Source organism: Fundulus heteroclitus, chromosome 8, assembly GCF_011125445.2.
Source record: "Fundulus heteroclitus isolate FHET01 chromosome 8, MU-UCD_Fhet_4.1, whole genome shotgun sequence".
NCBI lineage: Eukaryota > Metazoa > Chordata > Actinopteri > Cyprinodontiformes > Fundulidae > Fundulus > Fundulus heteroclitus.
This window is the reverse complement of record NC_046368.1, coordinates 15,992,224-16,004,822: the sequence shown is the minus strand read 5'-3', so window position 1 is coordinate 16,004,822 and position 12,599 is coordinate 15,992,224. Positions and strand designations below refer to the sequence as shown.

Sequence of the window (12,599 nt, the reverse complement as noted above, 5' to 3'; positions counted from 1 at the left end):
CATAAAAAAAACACATCAAGTAAAATACTTACAGATAACTGAGGCCGTCTCAAATTCTCTCATTTTCAACTTAAAAGCATTTAAGGATAAAAACTCAGTCAGCTTCAAGTCTCTTTGTAAAAAATTACACACACAAGGAGCTGCGTAGATAAAGGCTTTCTTCCCTAGCTCTGCGGGCAAAAGGAATAGTGAGCAATGGCTGATCGTCGGATCTCAGGGCATAAGAGGCCATGCTTTTCTGTGTAAGTAAGGTACAAATGTAAGAGCGCAGTAATCCAAGAAGGATTAATAATAGCTCCTAGTTCCTTGACCTTTCACGGTGTCAACAGTAAGAACTGTATCATCGGTAGGAAAGGAGCTTTGGGCTGCTGAGCCGGATTCGGACAGCCTTTAACTCCGATGTCATTACGTGGCGGAAACGCACATGGATGATGCGAGTCAAATCCAGGCCTACAGCCTCTGAAAGTGAACTACAAGGTGCCCTCTCTCCTCTCTTCTGACATTTTTGTTTATATCCGTGAGGGGGCTGTGCTGATACGTCATGTCACGCAATGGATTGTGGGATACCTAAAGGGTTCTTAGCGCCGGTAAGAGACGTCGCGCGGTTCCCAGGCGATACTAGCAGTGGGAGGGAGATATAGGCTCATTTTTCTACCTCCTTCCTTACATACTGCACTATTCGGACAGCACTTATCATGGCGACCGCTGACGCCCTTTCGCTTTGGCTAAAGAGTCCTTGCTCTATAAGGGGATTCAGATTGAGGCCATGACGACTGCAGGGAGGATTTGAATTAGGCGCTTCTGTTTTACGTCAGGACTTCAGGAAATGAACAAAGACATCTACTCAAAGGAGCACCAATTTCTTTTATAGGTGCTCCTAGTTTTGAGTGTCAAAATATACAAAACATCCTCTAAAAACATCCCATTAATTGGGTTTGTGTGCATGGTCGGTTGTCCTGTATGTCTCTGTGATAGACTAGTGATCTGTCCTGGGTGTACTCCTAACACCCACTGACCGCTGCTGAGAGGCACCAGCCCCATCGTAGTATCAGACCATGATGACCCGAGTTAAACCAAGGAGCAATGGGAATAGTAATTGTCCGTTAAACATAATAACTGGTTGTGCCAGCCTTGGAGGCAACAACTGCCGTCCAGCGTTTACAACAACTGGCAAATAGTTTTTCACATGGCTGTGAAGGGATTTTGGCCCGCTCCTCTTTGCAGAATTGCTTTAACTCAGCCACCTCCTTTTTAGCCCTTCAGAAGGAGGGCTTACTGGTTACCTTTAGATTGTCCTGCTGTATAATCCAAGTGTGCTCGAGCCTCTGCTCCCTTAGGATTTCGTGGCAGAGAGCAGAACTCACGGTTCCATCCATAACGGCCATTCAGTACCTGAAGAGGCCTCGTAACCCGAATCTTTACACTACCACCATTTTTCACTGTTGGAATCATGTTTTTTTTTTCTGGAATGCTATTTATTTTACACCAAACGTAACAGGACAGACAGTTTCCAAAATGTTTCCCATTTCTCTCTTCAGAATATTTTCTCAATAGTCAAATGGGAGATAGACCATTGTTGTCTTTTTTGGCCATGAGAGGATTTATTTCCCAGGAACTCTCACAGGGAGGCCTGCTTTCAGTTTCTTTCTTACTGTTGAATCTTGAACCATGACATAGAAATTTTGGTGGCCCTTCCTCTTCTGGGAGGGGTTCTCTGCTGTTAAGGGTTTTCTGTAGGCAATGGCTCCTACTGTGGAGTCCTAAAGCCTTAGACATGGATTTGCAATCCTTTCCAAGCTGATAGACTTTTGTGACTCTACTAATTTGTAGAGTAAAAACAGGAAACAATTGTTTAATTGACTGTATGAGTGAAATTCCCGGCCGTGGCCTCTATGATAGCGCATTAGAAAAACACAGCTGTGCTGCCGCAGTATCTGGAGCTTGTCCTTGCACTCCTGCAGAATTTACCAAACCAGTGGAAACTCTCTGCCATATGGGAAGGAGACGCATCTCCTGTTAAAACGTGACACCTTTGCAAACAAGTTGAGGCAAAGGGCAAGCGAAGGTAAACAGATCACAGCCAAACTCCAGCAATAAAACAGCTCAAACAACCTGAAACAACCTCAGAACTTAAACACCGTAAATACAGCCCCACTGCCCGGAGAGCAAAGAGAGTAAACAAGATAATGGCGGCGTGTTCAATGTTGTTTTAGTCAATGAACTTTACACAGTGGCCGCTACACACAGCTGTCTTTTAAATTTGGGACAATTACGCGTAAAAAGGTTAGGGGTCACAGGAGGTTATGAGGTGATTGTTGTTGAGTGCTTTGAAACGCGCCTGCTTCATCTACAGTGGAGTGTGTTAGTATTCCCCTGAAAGCTATATAGCCACGCATTAACATATTTTATTGTTATTTTTTTTAGGGATACAGTAACCCAAAGCATAGCATGACTGTAAAGTACAAGAAATTCTTTTCTGAAGAGTGCATTTGTATTTAGCTAGTGATAACCCCCCTGAGCTAATAGTAGATTCACCTCTTGCTGCCTTCACAGCTGCATATTCTTGCAAATGTCTCTGGGTTTTTGTGACATGTACTGGTCAATACTTGCATATTTTCTGTGCGGGGATTTGTAAATGTTTGGATTATGAGGTGTTTGTGTTATGTCTTATGAAGCCCTGTATAGCAATGTGCGAGTGGCCTCAGATTCGGAGGAGACCAGGGCTGGGAAACCAGCAGAAAAGGGGGGGGCAGGGTGCGGCCGAGCCAAGGGTGCGATTACTTTATCTCTGCTCTGTGTCTCAATAAAACCCTGCACTGCAAAAACGGAACTAAAAATAAATAAAATGTCCTTAAAATTAGTGTAATTGTCCTTGATTTGAGCAGATAAAAAAGATGATTTGCCAATGGAATAAGATTTTTGCACTTAAAATAGGAACAACTCATCTCCATCATCTTATTTCAAGTGCAGGATGTCTAATTATCTTATTTTAGGGGTTAAAATACTCATCCCATTGGCAGATAATCTTATTTACCTGCTCAAATCAAGGACAAATACACTAACTTTAAGAACATTTTACTTATTTTTAGATCTATTTTTGCAGTGTGGAACCTGATGGGGTCGCCGTTTCCTTTTATTTAATAAGTCACTGAGGGATCATTTATCACTATTTCCTACAAGGGCTTTGCACAGCTTAACCCTGAAAGGTGTGTTCATTATTATGTGCAAAATAGCTCAATACCAGTCCGTTTAAACAGAGAGTGGGTGGGAATTTTTAAGTTTTGCACATATACGCGTCTGGATTTAGGTGTGGACCTTGACAGAACCCTTCTAAGTCACGGGTATAATTTGGCCTAAACCCTGCCGTTGTAGCTGTGGCTGCATGTTTAGGGCCAAAGTCCTGCTGGAAGGTGAACACCCACCCCGGTCTTTAACAGGCTTCCTCACAGGACCTCCATTCTTCTTCCCCTCAACTCTGACCAGCTTTGCCGTCCCTGCTAAAGAAAAGCCTCCCCACAGCATAATAATGCCACCACCGCTTTTCACCGTGGGGGTGGGGTGCTCAGTGTTAGTTTTCCACCACTCCCAGAAGAAGGTTTAGTTCAGGCCTCATCTGATCAGAGAGCCTTCCTCCACATACAGGCCATTTTGGCTTATGGAAAACATCTCTCAAAGGCCTTTATTCAGCGATGGCTTCTTCTTGCCACTCTTCCATAAAGGCCAAGTTTGTTGGAGTGCATTACTTATCATAATAGTTGTCCTGTGGATGATTTTAGATTATTTCAAGCTGTGGATCTCTGAAGCTCCTCCAGAATTACCAAGGGCCTCTTAGCTGCTTCTCTAATTAATGCTCTCCTTTTAGATTAGCCTTATTTAAACAACTTCTAGAACTGTCTGTTTGCCTTAGGCTTCGTTATCCTGGTGGTTAACCAATGCTCTCCAGTAAACATCTGGGAAGTCTTCATAGAATCGTATTTACGCTGAGTTTAAAAGACTCACAGGTGACTCTGCTGACTACAGTTCCCTGGATTTGATGTATTGTTGTCAAAGTAGAGTGGGCTGAACAAAAAACACATGCCTCACTTTTTATTTTATTCTAATTGGTGAAATTAAAATGGAAAACATTTTTCAGTTTCACTACACTTCACAATTATGGCCGACTATGTGTCGGACTATCTCATAAGATCCTGATAAGGCGGAGGTTTGCGGTCGTAATGTGGCAAAATACAACAAAAGTTCAGATGTATGGATACATTTTTTTGCAACAGGCTGTAACATATTACACCATGTTACGACGAATTTAATCAGATATGATTTCCAGGCTTGTTGCATCAGTTGTTTACTGCCGATTTTCCGTTGGGCTCCATCGGTTTGTTGCATCAGCGTTAATCAGCGGGATGGATGACAGCGTCCCTCCAGAACACCGTTAGCTGTCATTTCATTTCAAATCGATTCATTCTTAACTTTAAACTGATTTGCAAAATCCATAAATTTAGTTATATTCCATATTAAATATTTCATGTTACTTCTATAGTGCGTTGGATGCAGAGGGGCCAAACAAAGACATTCCCGGCATCCAGGGGGAAGATCCCAGGCTTCCACACCCTCATCCCTGCACTGTGATTGGACGACCTTGAGTGATCCCTGAAGTGTTTGCTCACCCTCCAAAAGATGTAATCTGTTCATTTTGAGGTGAGGGTTCAGCGTTTGCTTATGCAGGAACCCCGCAGACAACGAAGAGTGGATGGACATGTCACCTCTGAGTCCTGTTTAACAGGTGAGTTTGCTTTGCTTTAACCCATAACTCGGGGCCTTTGAATTTAAACACAAGTCTCAGTCTTTATAGAAAATATCTAAGCGCGCTGTTCAGCTTTTAATGTGACAAAACGTCAACAGTCCAGGTTATATTTGGACACCTCATTTACATGCGTGTTTCACCGAAACAGAGATAGTGTTCTGAGGTGTTTGTGTTCTTGTTTGCGCGCGTAGCAGCCGTGTTCACAAAACCTGTTTGGACCTACGGCTGTCTGCTGCCCCGACGGAGAGGGAAATGGCCTGATGTGGGAGAGCAATGCTCGCAACACCGATCACTTTGGAGAAAATACACCCAGATAAGACCAGGATCCCTCTAAAATAGGTGTGGGGCTTTGTTTAACAATGATAGGGGACATTAGGAGAAACTCAAAGCTAAAGCTGTAAGTCCGTGAGGTATGTCATTGTTTATTATTCAAGTTTACATATTTTTGAAATGTTGCAATTTTCTTTCACAAGTAAAATATTGAAATGCAGCTATTGCACTATTAGGAAATCTTGCATTTTTACATCTATTTTTCTCTCACACATATTTCACATATTTCTACAGTGTTCTAAATAGGTCTTGCATATGTTTAATTTTAAAAGCTGAATAGAGGATTTAGCATTTTTACCTTCAACACTTAATCCAGAAAGGTGTGATCTTCTTGCTCAATATGTCTTCATCTTAATAATATATTTCATAGAGTTCAATGTAACTTTATTTGAGGTGAAGCAACTTCATAGAAACAGAAAAACAAAATACTTTGGTAAATGTCTAAGACAGAGACAAAATAAATAAATAGCTGCAGTAACAGATACAATTTAATTAAATGTCACCTACAACATATTGTTTGATAATTCATGAACTACTGAGGCAAAAAAAGAGTAAAAAATATATATTTCTTAAATAATAAACCAAATAACAAGGCTATGGTGGATCAATTTTATTGCAACATTTTATGTGCTGTGCGTGACTAACATATTGTGACTAATACACATACGAAAAAAACCCTATTCAGATATGCCTGTTGTAAATTTAAGGTCGCACGGCATCAAAGTTTATAACTCTAAATTATTTCTGCCCAATTTGCATTATCACAGAAGCAGCAAGATAGACTTACATGGCAAAAAGTTAAAATTAAAATGAAGATAGTGGGATAAATAGTGTAATGGTTGATACAAAATTCAAATTATGAAATTAAGCAAAATAAATGATCTGTAATAAAAAAAACTAATATTACAGACAGAAAAAAATATATACATACGATCTGTTTTTTGGTGTCACTTTAACTTCATTTTAAGGCACCTTTAAAGGTTTCATCACAGCTGTGGATGACATACTGAGGGCAACAGGTTCTGCGCTGTTCCACCATATTTATCTTCTGCTTACTTTACATATCGGCTTTATTAATACCGGGTGAAGCTATTCCACTTTCCGTTTTCAAGGAACTGCAGATGCAAACAAGCCGAAGAATGACGGAGCAACATTTGAATACAAGCAAATGCAAAGTTCACACTTTCAGCATCTGCATCCTATACTAAAGAACACTTTTAAATAATCTGTCCCTTTTGCTCGTAATTAAATATATTGTTGGATAAAAAACAGTTGGTAAATGATACTTAGAAGGAGTTAAGGAAAGAAAACTGTTCAATGAGGAACCAGTTAGAAAGTCATCAGCCTGTAGCTCAGGCTAACAGGGAAGTACTTTGGTCAGCTTCAGCTGGTTTTAAATAAATTTCTCATATTTGGTCTGTCACCTTCAGGTTTTTAAACATTTCATTTATTTGTTTATTTTGTTGAATCCTACCATGACAATGTACACTACAGTGTCTGTTTTAAAAATGGAGGAAATTAGACAAATTCAGAGTGAAAGAAGAAATTTCAGGCCTAAAGCCCTATTCACTGCTGATGAACAGTGTCTGAAAGCTCATGTCTTCAAGAAAAAAATCTATGTAAAAAAATGTCCAAAAGGCAAGGGACCTAAGACATGCATGATCCTTCAGTTGATTGCATCAGATGCTAAAATGCTTTATCGTGTCTGTGATGTTGTCTTTGCTTCTGATATTCGGCCAAAGAAGATGGAAAAATTGAGTGACAGACTGCTAGACACAAAGAGACCAAATATCCCATTTAATCAGAATAAATAGGTCATTCCTTGGGTTTGGTAAACATTTATGGCTGAATGATTCATAAATAAACAAAATTGTCAGGTACTGCAGTTGGTGAACATAACGCAGTCTGGTGAACATACTAGTATTAGTAATTATAGACTCGTCAGTACTTATTCAGTTATAAAAGGCTTTGAAAATATGGACCTAAGAATCCAACATTGAAATACTATAATTTGGGTTTAATGGCCACTATTCTACTGAATCTGTAAACTGTTTCTTTTTGGAAAACATAAAAGGTAAATTATATTATGAGGGTGTAAAGGGGGTCTGTCTTTCTCTTTACCTTTACCCATGATGTCTCTATTGTACAATGTTATGAAAATGCGATATATCCGCTAATACAATTAAATAGGTAGAAGTCAGATGTGGTAACAGATGTTGCTACAAAGGAACATTTTTGAAACTGTTCATATTAATGGCGGGGCACCTCGGGGGTTCTGGGTCTGTAGCTTGTCACTTTGTGTTTTCAAGACTCTCCTGTAGTCTGTTAAAAAGTGGCAAATAAAATAAAATTTCATGTCACAATGTTTAGACTCTTGAAGAACAGTTTAACTATAGAAGCTGTTCAGGTCTACATGAAAGGCATTTTACATTTTAATTACAAGCCTGTTGAAAGTGAAATATAAAGAATGATTGAAGTCTTAAGTACCTTAAGTCTTAAGGTAATGCTGGTGTTTTGTAGGTAGCCACAACTTTTTTTTATTTTGGTCTTATTTGACCAGACCATCTTCTTACCCACATCTGCTGTGTTTTTGACATGGCTTGTAGCAAACTGCAAACCAAACATCTCATTGGCATTTTCCTTGCCATTAATCAGTAAAGGCAACATTTGTGGACTGCACCACTAGAATTTAACCTTCTGCACTGCTTCTCAGACATCCGCACTTGTGATGATTGAGATGCTGCCTGATTTGGTCACCTTCACCACTTTGTCTATCACTTGCCTGCCCTGTCAGTGTAGGTAGAAGGCCACATTATGTTAGGCTTTCACTTGTGCCAAATCCTTTCCGTTTTCAGATGTTGTATTGAATGGTGCTGTGTGTGAGGTTCAAAGCTTGGGCTATTGTTTCAGAAACTAACCTCCGAACTTCCTCACAACTTAATCCTTCATCAGTCTGGTGGGTTTCTTAGTCTTCACAAACATCTGTGACTTTCACGGAGCAGCTACGTTTTAACCTGACTCTAGCCAGATTGATATCGCTCTGCCTAGCTTCACTCACATCCATCTGGGACATCTCCCATAGAGAGTGATTTCTCCAACCAATTTTATTGTCCAGCCAATCAGGACGCAGGGCTGGAGTTTCATAGATGTGACGTAGTGGAGAAGTGACCGTGAGACTGTTTTGATTCAGATAGCAATGGCGGCTCGCATCGAGGAAGCAAGCGTTAACATTGATGCTGCTATTTCTTCCGTGTTGTCCAATCTACCTAATATTGTTTCATTAAAAGAACATCAGAGAACGCCTCTGAAGGCTTTTGTTGGTGGAAACCATGTTTTCCCCCTTCTCCCGACCGGATTTGGCAAGTTTTGGCGGAGCGGTTAGCGGAAACCATGTTAGAAGGCCTTTAGTCCTCAATGCGGTCGGCCCGGGATCGACTCCGACCCGCGGCGCTTTGCCGCCTGTCTTCCCCCCTCTTCCTGTCAGCTCACTGTCAATAAAACGCGTGCCACTAGAGCTGCAAACATATTTAAAAAAAAGTTTAGTTTTTTCCTGCGTCGCTCTCATCAGCGTCACGGGTTAGCTTCGATGTGAGTGGTTGAAATAGCACGTTGATAAAGATGACAGACAAGAGGCTTATCCAATCATATGCAAGGATTTTTCATAAGGCCCAGCCTTCAATAAAGGCAATTCCTATGGAGAGGTCCCAGATGGATGAGTGGAGCTAAGCGGAGCAAAATACATCTGGCTAGGGTCAGGTTAGCTACGTTTAAGCTGTAATTAAAATGCATACTGGGGGATTCTATATACTTTGATAAATGACTTCTGAGGGCAATTTGTGCTGCTACATTCATCATGTATATTTTCCCCTTTCAGAAGTATGGACTATGGTCTATTACAGGAAATCCCTACAACATTTGTCCCGGTTTCTGGTTCTAATGTGAAGGGGTATGTAGGTTTATTGGGCATTGTTGCAAATGGTTGTAAACAAAGATACCATGACTAACCTTGCTTGCTTCCAAAATCCCTGTTCACATCAGTTGGATTTATGATTATGATCTATTATAAAAAATAGAGCCCATACTTTAGATGTGATGCTGCCCTCAGGTCGTTCCTGATGATCTTTATAGCAGTTTTATTCCTGTCTGATTTTAATATGTGTACTGATTTGTTGTTTTGCAGGACGTTGTTCTTCAGCCCGAACCGACCAGCCAACATGGAGGTTTTTGACTTCAACGTCTCTGCGCTCCACCTCTCCCAAAGATTAGCCAATGTTAGCAGTGAACAGACTATCTACGAGAGCTGCAAAGACATGCCGGGAGTTCTCATCTGGTATCTCAGTCTGCAGTTCACCAACATGTTCCTGGGCATCCCGACCAACCTCACTGTGCTCTGGCTCATCCACAAGAACAACGGGGACTCCTCCACCTCAGACATCTTCATCATTCACCTGGCCATCCTAGATGTGCTGTTCTGTCTCATCCCTCCCCTGGAGCTGGCCAACATCATCTTCCTCACCACCGGCACCACCTGGTACGTCCTGCGCTTCTTCTACGGCATCAAAGACTTCTCGCCGCTCTTTCTGTCCTGCATCTGCCTGGACCGCTACATGGCCGTGATCCACCCCATCACCTTCACCAAGCTCAAGGACCGTCAGCACAGAGCAGCGCTGGCTGCTTTGGTTTGGCTCATCATTCTGGCCTATGCCTCGGCTAAATGCGCAGGCAACATCGTGCAGTTCGACAAGGTTTTCACCGTAATGATCCTCACGACGTTTGCTTTCATGGTGTTTTGCAACTTAGCGATACTCTGGGCGCTGCGGCGGTCCGGCCCTGGCCGAGATGCCATGCATCCGGTGAAGAAGAGAGCCTTCAAGATGGTCCTGATAATCCTGGCCATCATCGTCTTCAACTACTCCCCCCCAGTTGCACTTTTCCCCTTCAAAGAATACTTCTCTCCAGACGTGTTTCGCTGCTATATTCACTATGTTGCCTTTGGATTGATGGACTTCAGCAGCACCATTCAGCCGATGCTCTATCTATCCAAGGAAAAGTTCACATGGAGACCCAACTGCTGCAGAACGAAGGGCAACATGACACAAACAAAGTAAGTACTGGTACTGATCATGTTTACAAGTTAAACAAATGTGCATCGATTTATTTTCAGTGTCTGCTTTTTCCAGTTCAGACTCGCGGGTGGTTTTGACCATATCGCAGCAGTTAGAGAACGTGGACACGGGCTCGTTCTGAAGAAGCTGAGGATTACAGAACAACAAAAACAACTTTTGTGGATGCAACAACATGAGCATGTAACAGTAAAGGGGAGTGGCTGGACAAGAAATGAAAATGGTTCACTGTACTGTGCAAAGGTCTTGATTTATTGATTATTGCTTTATATTTGGTTCCAGCAACCCTTCATAATCTTCCAAGTTTGTCTGAACAAAGTTTTTTTGTTTGTCTGTTTGTTTGTTTTGGCTTTCTAAAGATTTTCTTTGGGCTTCAACTGATTACTCCTCATTTTCAGTGCAGCATGACCACTATATTTTTAAGACACTCAGCTTTGTCAGATAAACCTTTCAGGCATTATGAAATTTTGTAACTAAAGGGATGAACCAGTTTTGCATCTGCACATAACAAACAATTTAGTAAAGCCCCGATTTTAAATTAGATCCACAGGTATTCCTGTTTTGGCAACCTATCAAAAAGACAGATTTTCTTTTTGCTATTTCTTGTCTAAATCTACATAAAAATTTGCAAAAACTACACAGCTTCCCACAGACACGGCAAAGCAGCTAAAACATGTTGAAAATAGTAAATGATCAACAGAAGAATGATTAATTTCTCTATTCCTGTCTTTGGGGATTTCGGGAAAGGCAAGCCTTTCAGTCACTGTTTATCACTTGTCCATTTTCTTTGCCGAAACAAACTTTTGAAAAAGCAGCTAAAGTCCAAAGAAAACTTACAACAGAAGGGCTGACGAACTACTGATCAAGAAAGTTCTTATCTATCCGATCTTATGAGGCTTAATTCGCTGCCTAAATTATATTGTTTTATTTTGGGTGTTTCCTTTTTGCTTTTATGGTTTTACCTGTTTTTAAATTGTATTTATTCCTTATTTTACTATTTTTTATCACCTGCTGTTCAGCACTTTGTTTGAAAACGCTGTATAAATAAAGTTATTATTACTATTAGTATAGTCTTCCTAAAAGGATACAATAGAGAATGTTTTAAACTTTTCATCTTGCTCCCTTTGAAAACAAAGGCTGAAAAAGGCTGAAAAGAAAATAGATGAATGGTTCTTTGGATTTCAGAACAAATGTATAAAACATCAGACTAACCACAGATTTTGCTTCAGAAATCTTCGCATGATCTCTGATGTTATTCTACATGTGATATTCAACAACAGTTTGTCAACAAAATATGTTAGAGTGACCCATTATTAATATATCTCATCAAGTTTCATCAATGTTAGCTCTGGACTTTGTAGGGACTGCAGGCAAAAAAAAAAGCAACTTTGCACCAACGTCACATGTGCAGGAGCAAAGAACGTGTTTCTCATTAGCAGAGACACTAACAGAGACGTTGTTAGCTCTTGCATTCATCATATAGGAGGATACAAATAAAAACAAACACAGCTCAAGCAAAACCTCCACTTTTAGTTCCTGTTTAAAAGGATTAATGCTGCAGCACAGCTCGCTCATACAAGACATTAGAAAAGTAGAAGTGAAGTTAGTTGTTTCTATACATTTTTCAGTGTTTTAGTTCATATAATGCTGTGAAACATGATTCAATGTTTTCTGTTATGTGTTGAATTTATGTTGAAATATTTCATGAAAGTTTTTTCTTCCCCCTGCTGGATTTTGTTTATAGGGGAGCACAAGCCAGTGTAAGACACAGAATGAGTGTTGTTCAAAAATTTGTATGCTACGTCTATGTTGTTCTGCTTTTTTAATGGGTTATAAAAAACTGATTAAAAAAAAAAAAACAACAGTGCTTGTCTTTTTCTGAGAGGATGTAATACAAAAGCAGAAAGTGATCCAATGTTGTTTTACCACTAGTGTTTTCTGGACGCAAGTCGGGGAAAAAAAGCTGGATTTGCTCATTTGCCTGCTCAGTGAGAAGGCTAACTACTGTTAGCATCACAAGCTAACAACAACGTGTTTCTTAAAATGTTATGCAGTTAAACACAAGATGATCACAACTAGATTTTGTGCAGTACTTTGTTTGTAATAAGATCCACCATCAGAAGTACAAATTAAATGTTCATTGCTGCAGGTATCAGAGTGCAAAGTTACATAATGGTCATCTTGGACTTTGAGGTTAATGTTAGTGTAGGTCAACATTAACCTCAAAGTACACCTGGTACTAAGACCTTCCAGCTTCTAAAGGTGAATGCAAAGCACCAATATAGTGAAATTCTGGCTTTCATGTGAAACTGAACAAGGAGAAAGATTACCTGATCTCTAATTTTATT

General features: G+C 40.4%; 1 protein-coding gene across 1 annotated transcript; it reads left to right on the top strand.

Moving 5' to 3' along the window:
- The first annotated feature begins 9,331 nt into the window (after nt 1–9,331).
- Nucleotides 9,332–11,122, top strand: LOC118563858 (proteinase-activated receptor 3). Its single transcript, XM_036139785.1, has 2 exons — nt 9,332–10,232; nt 10,309–11,122. Exons 1-2 carry the CDS (start codon nt 9,343–9,345, stop codon nt 10,373–10,375), a joined length of 957 nt encoding a protein of 318 aa, XP_035995678.1. The 5' UTR covers nt 9,332–9,342; the 3' UTR covers nt 10,376–11,122.
- The last annotated feature ends 1,477 nt before the right edge of the window (nt 11,123–12,599 follow it).

What these genes read in the sequence shown, in the direction of transcription:
- LOC118563858 (XM_036139785.1), top strand. Translation starts at nt 9,343, where the DNA reads ATGGAGGTTTTTGACTTCAACGTCTCTGCGCTCCACCTCTCCCAAAGA. An exon ending in GGCAACATGACACAAACAAA is followed by an intron (nt 10,233 to 10,308) that starts GTAAGTACTGGT and finishes TGCTTTTTCCAG; the next exon opens with TTCAGACTCGCGGGTGGTTT.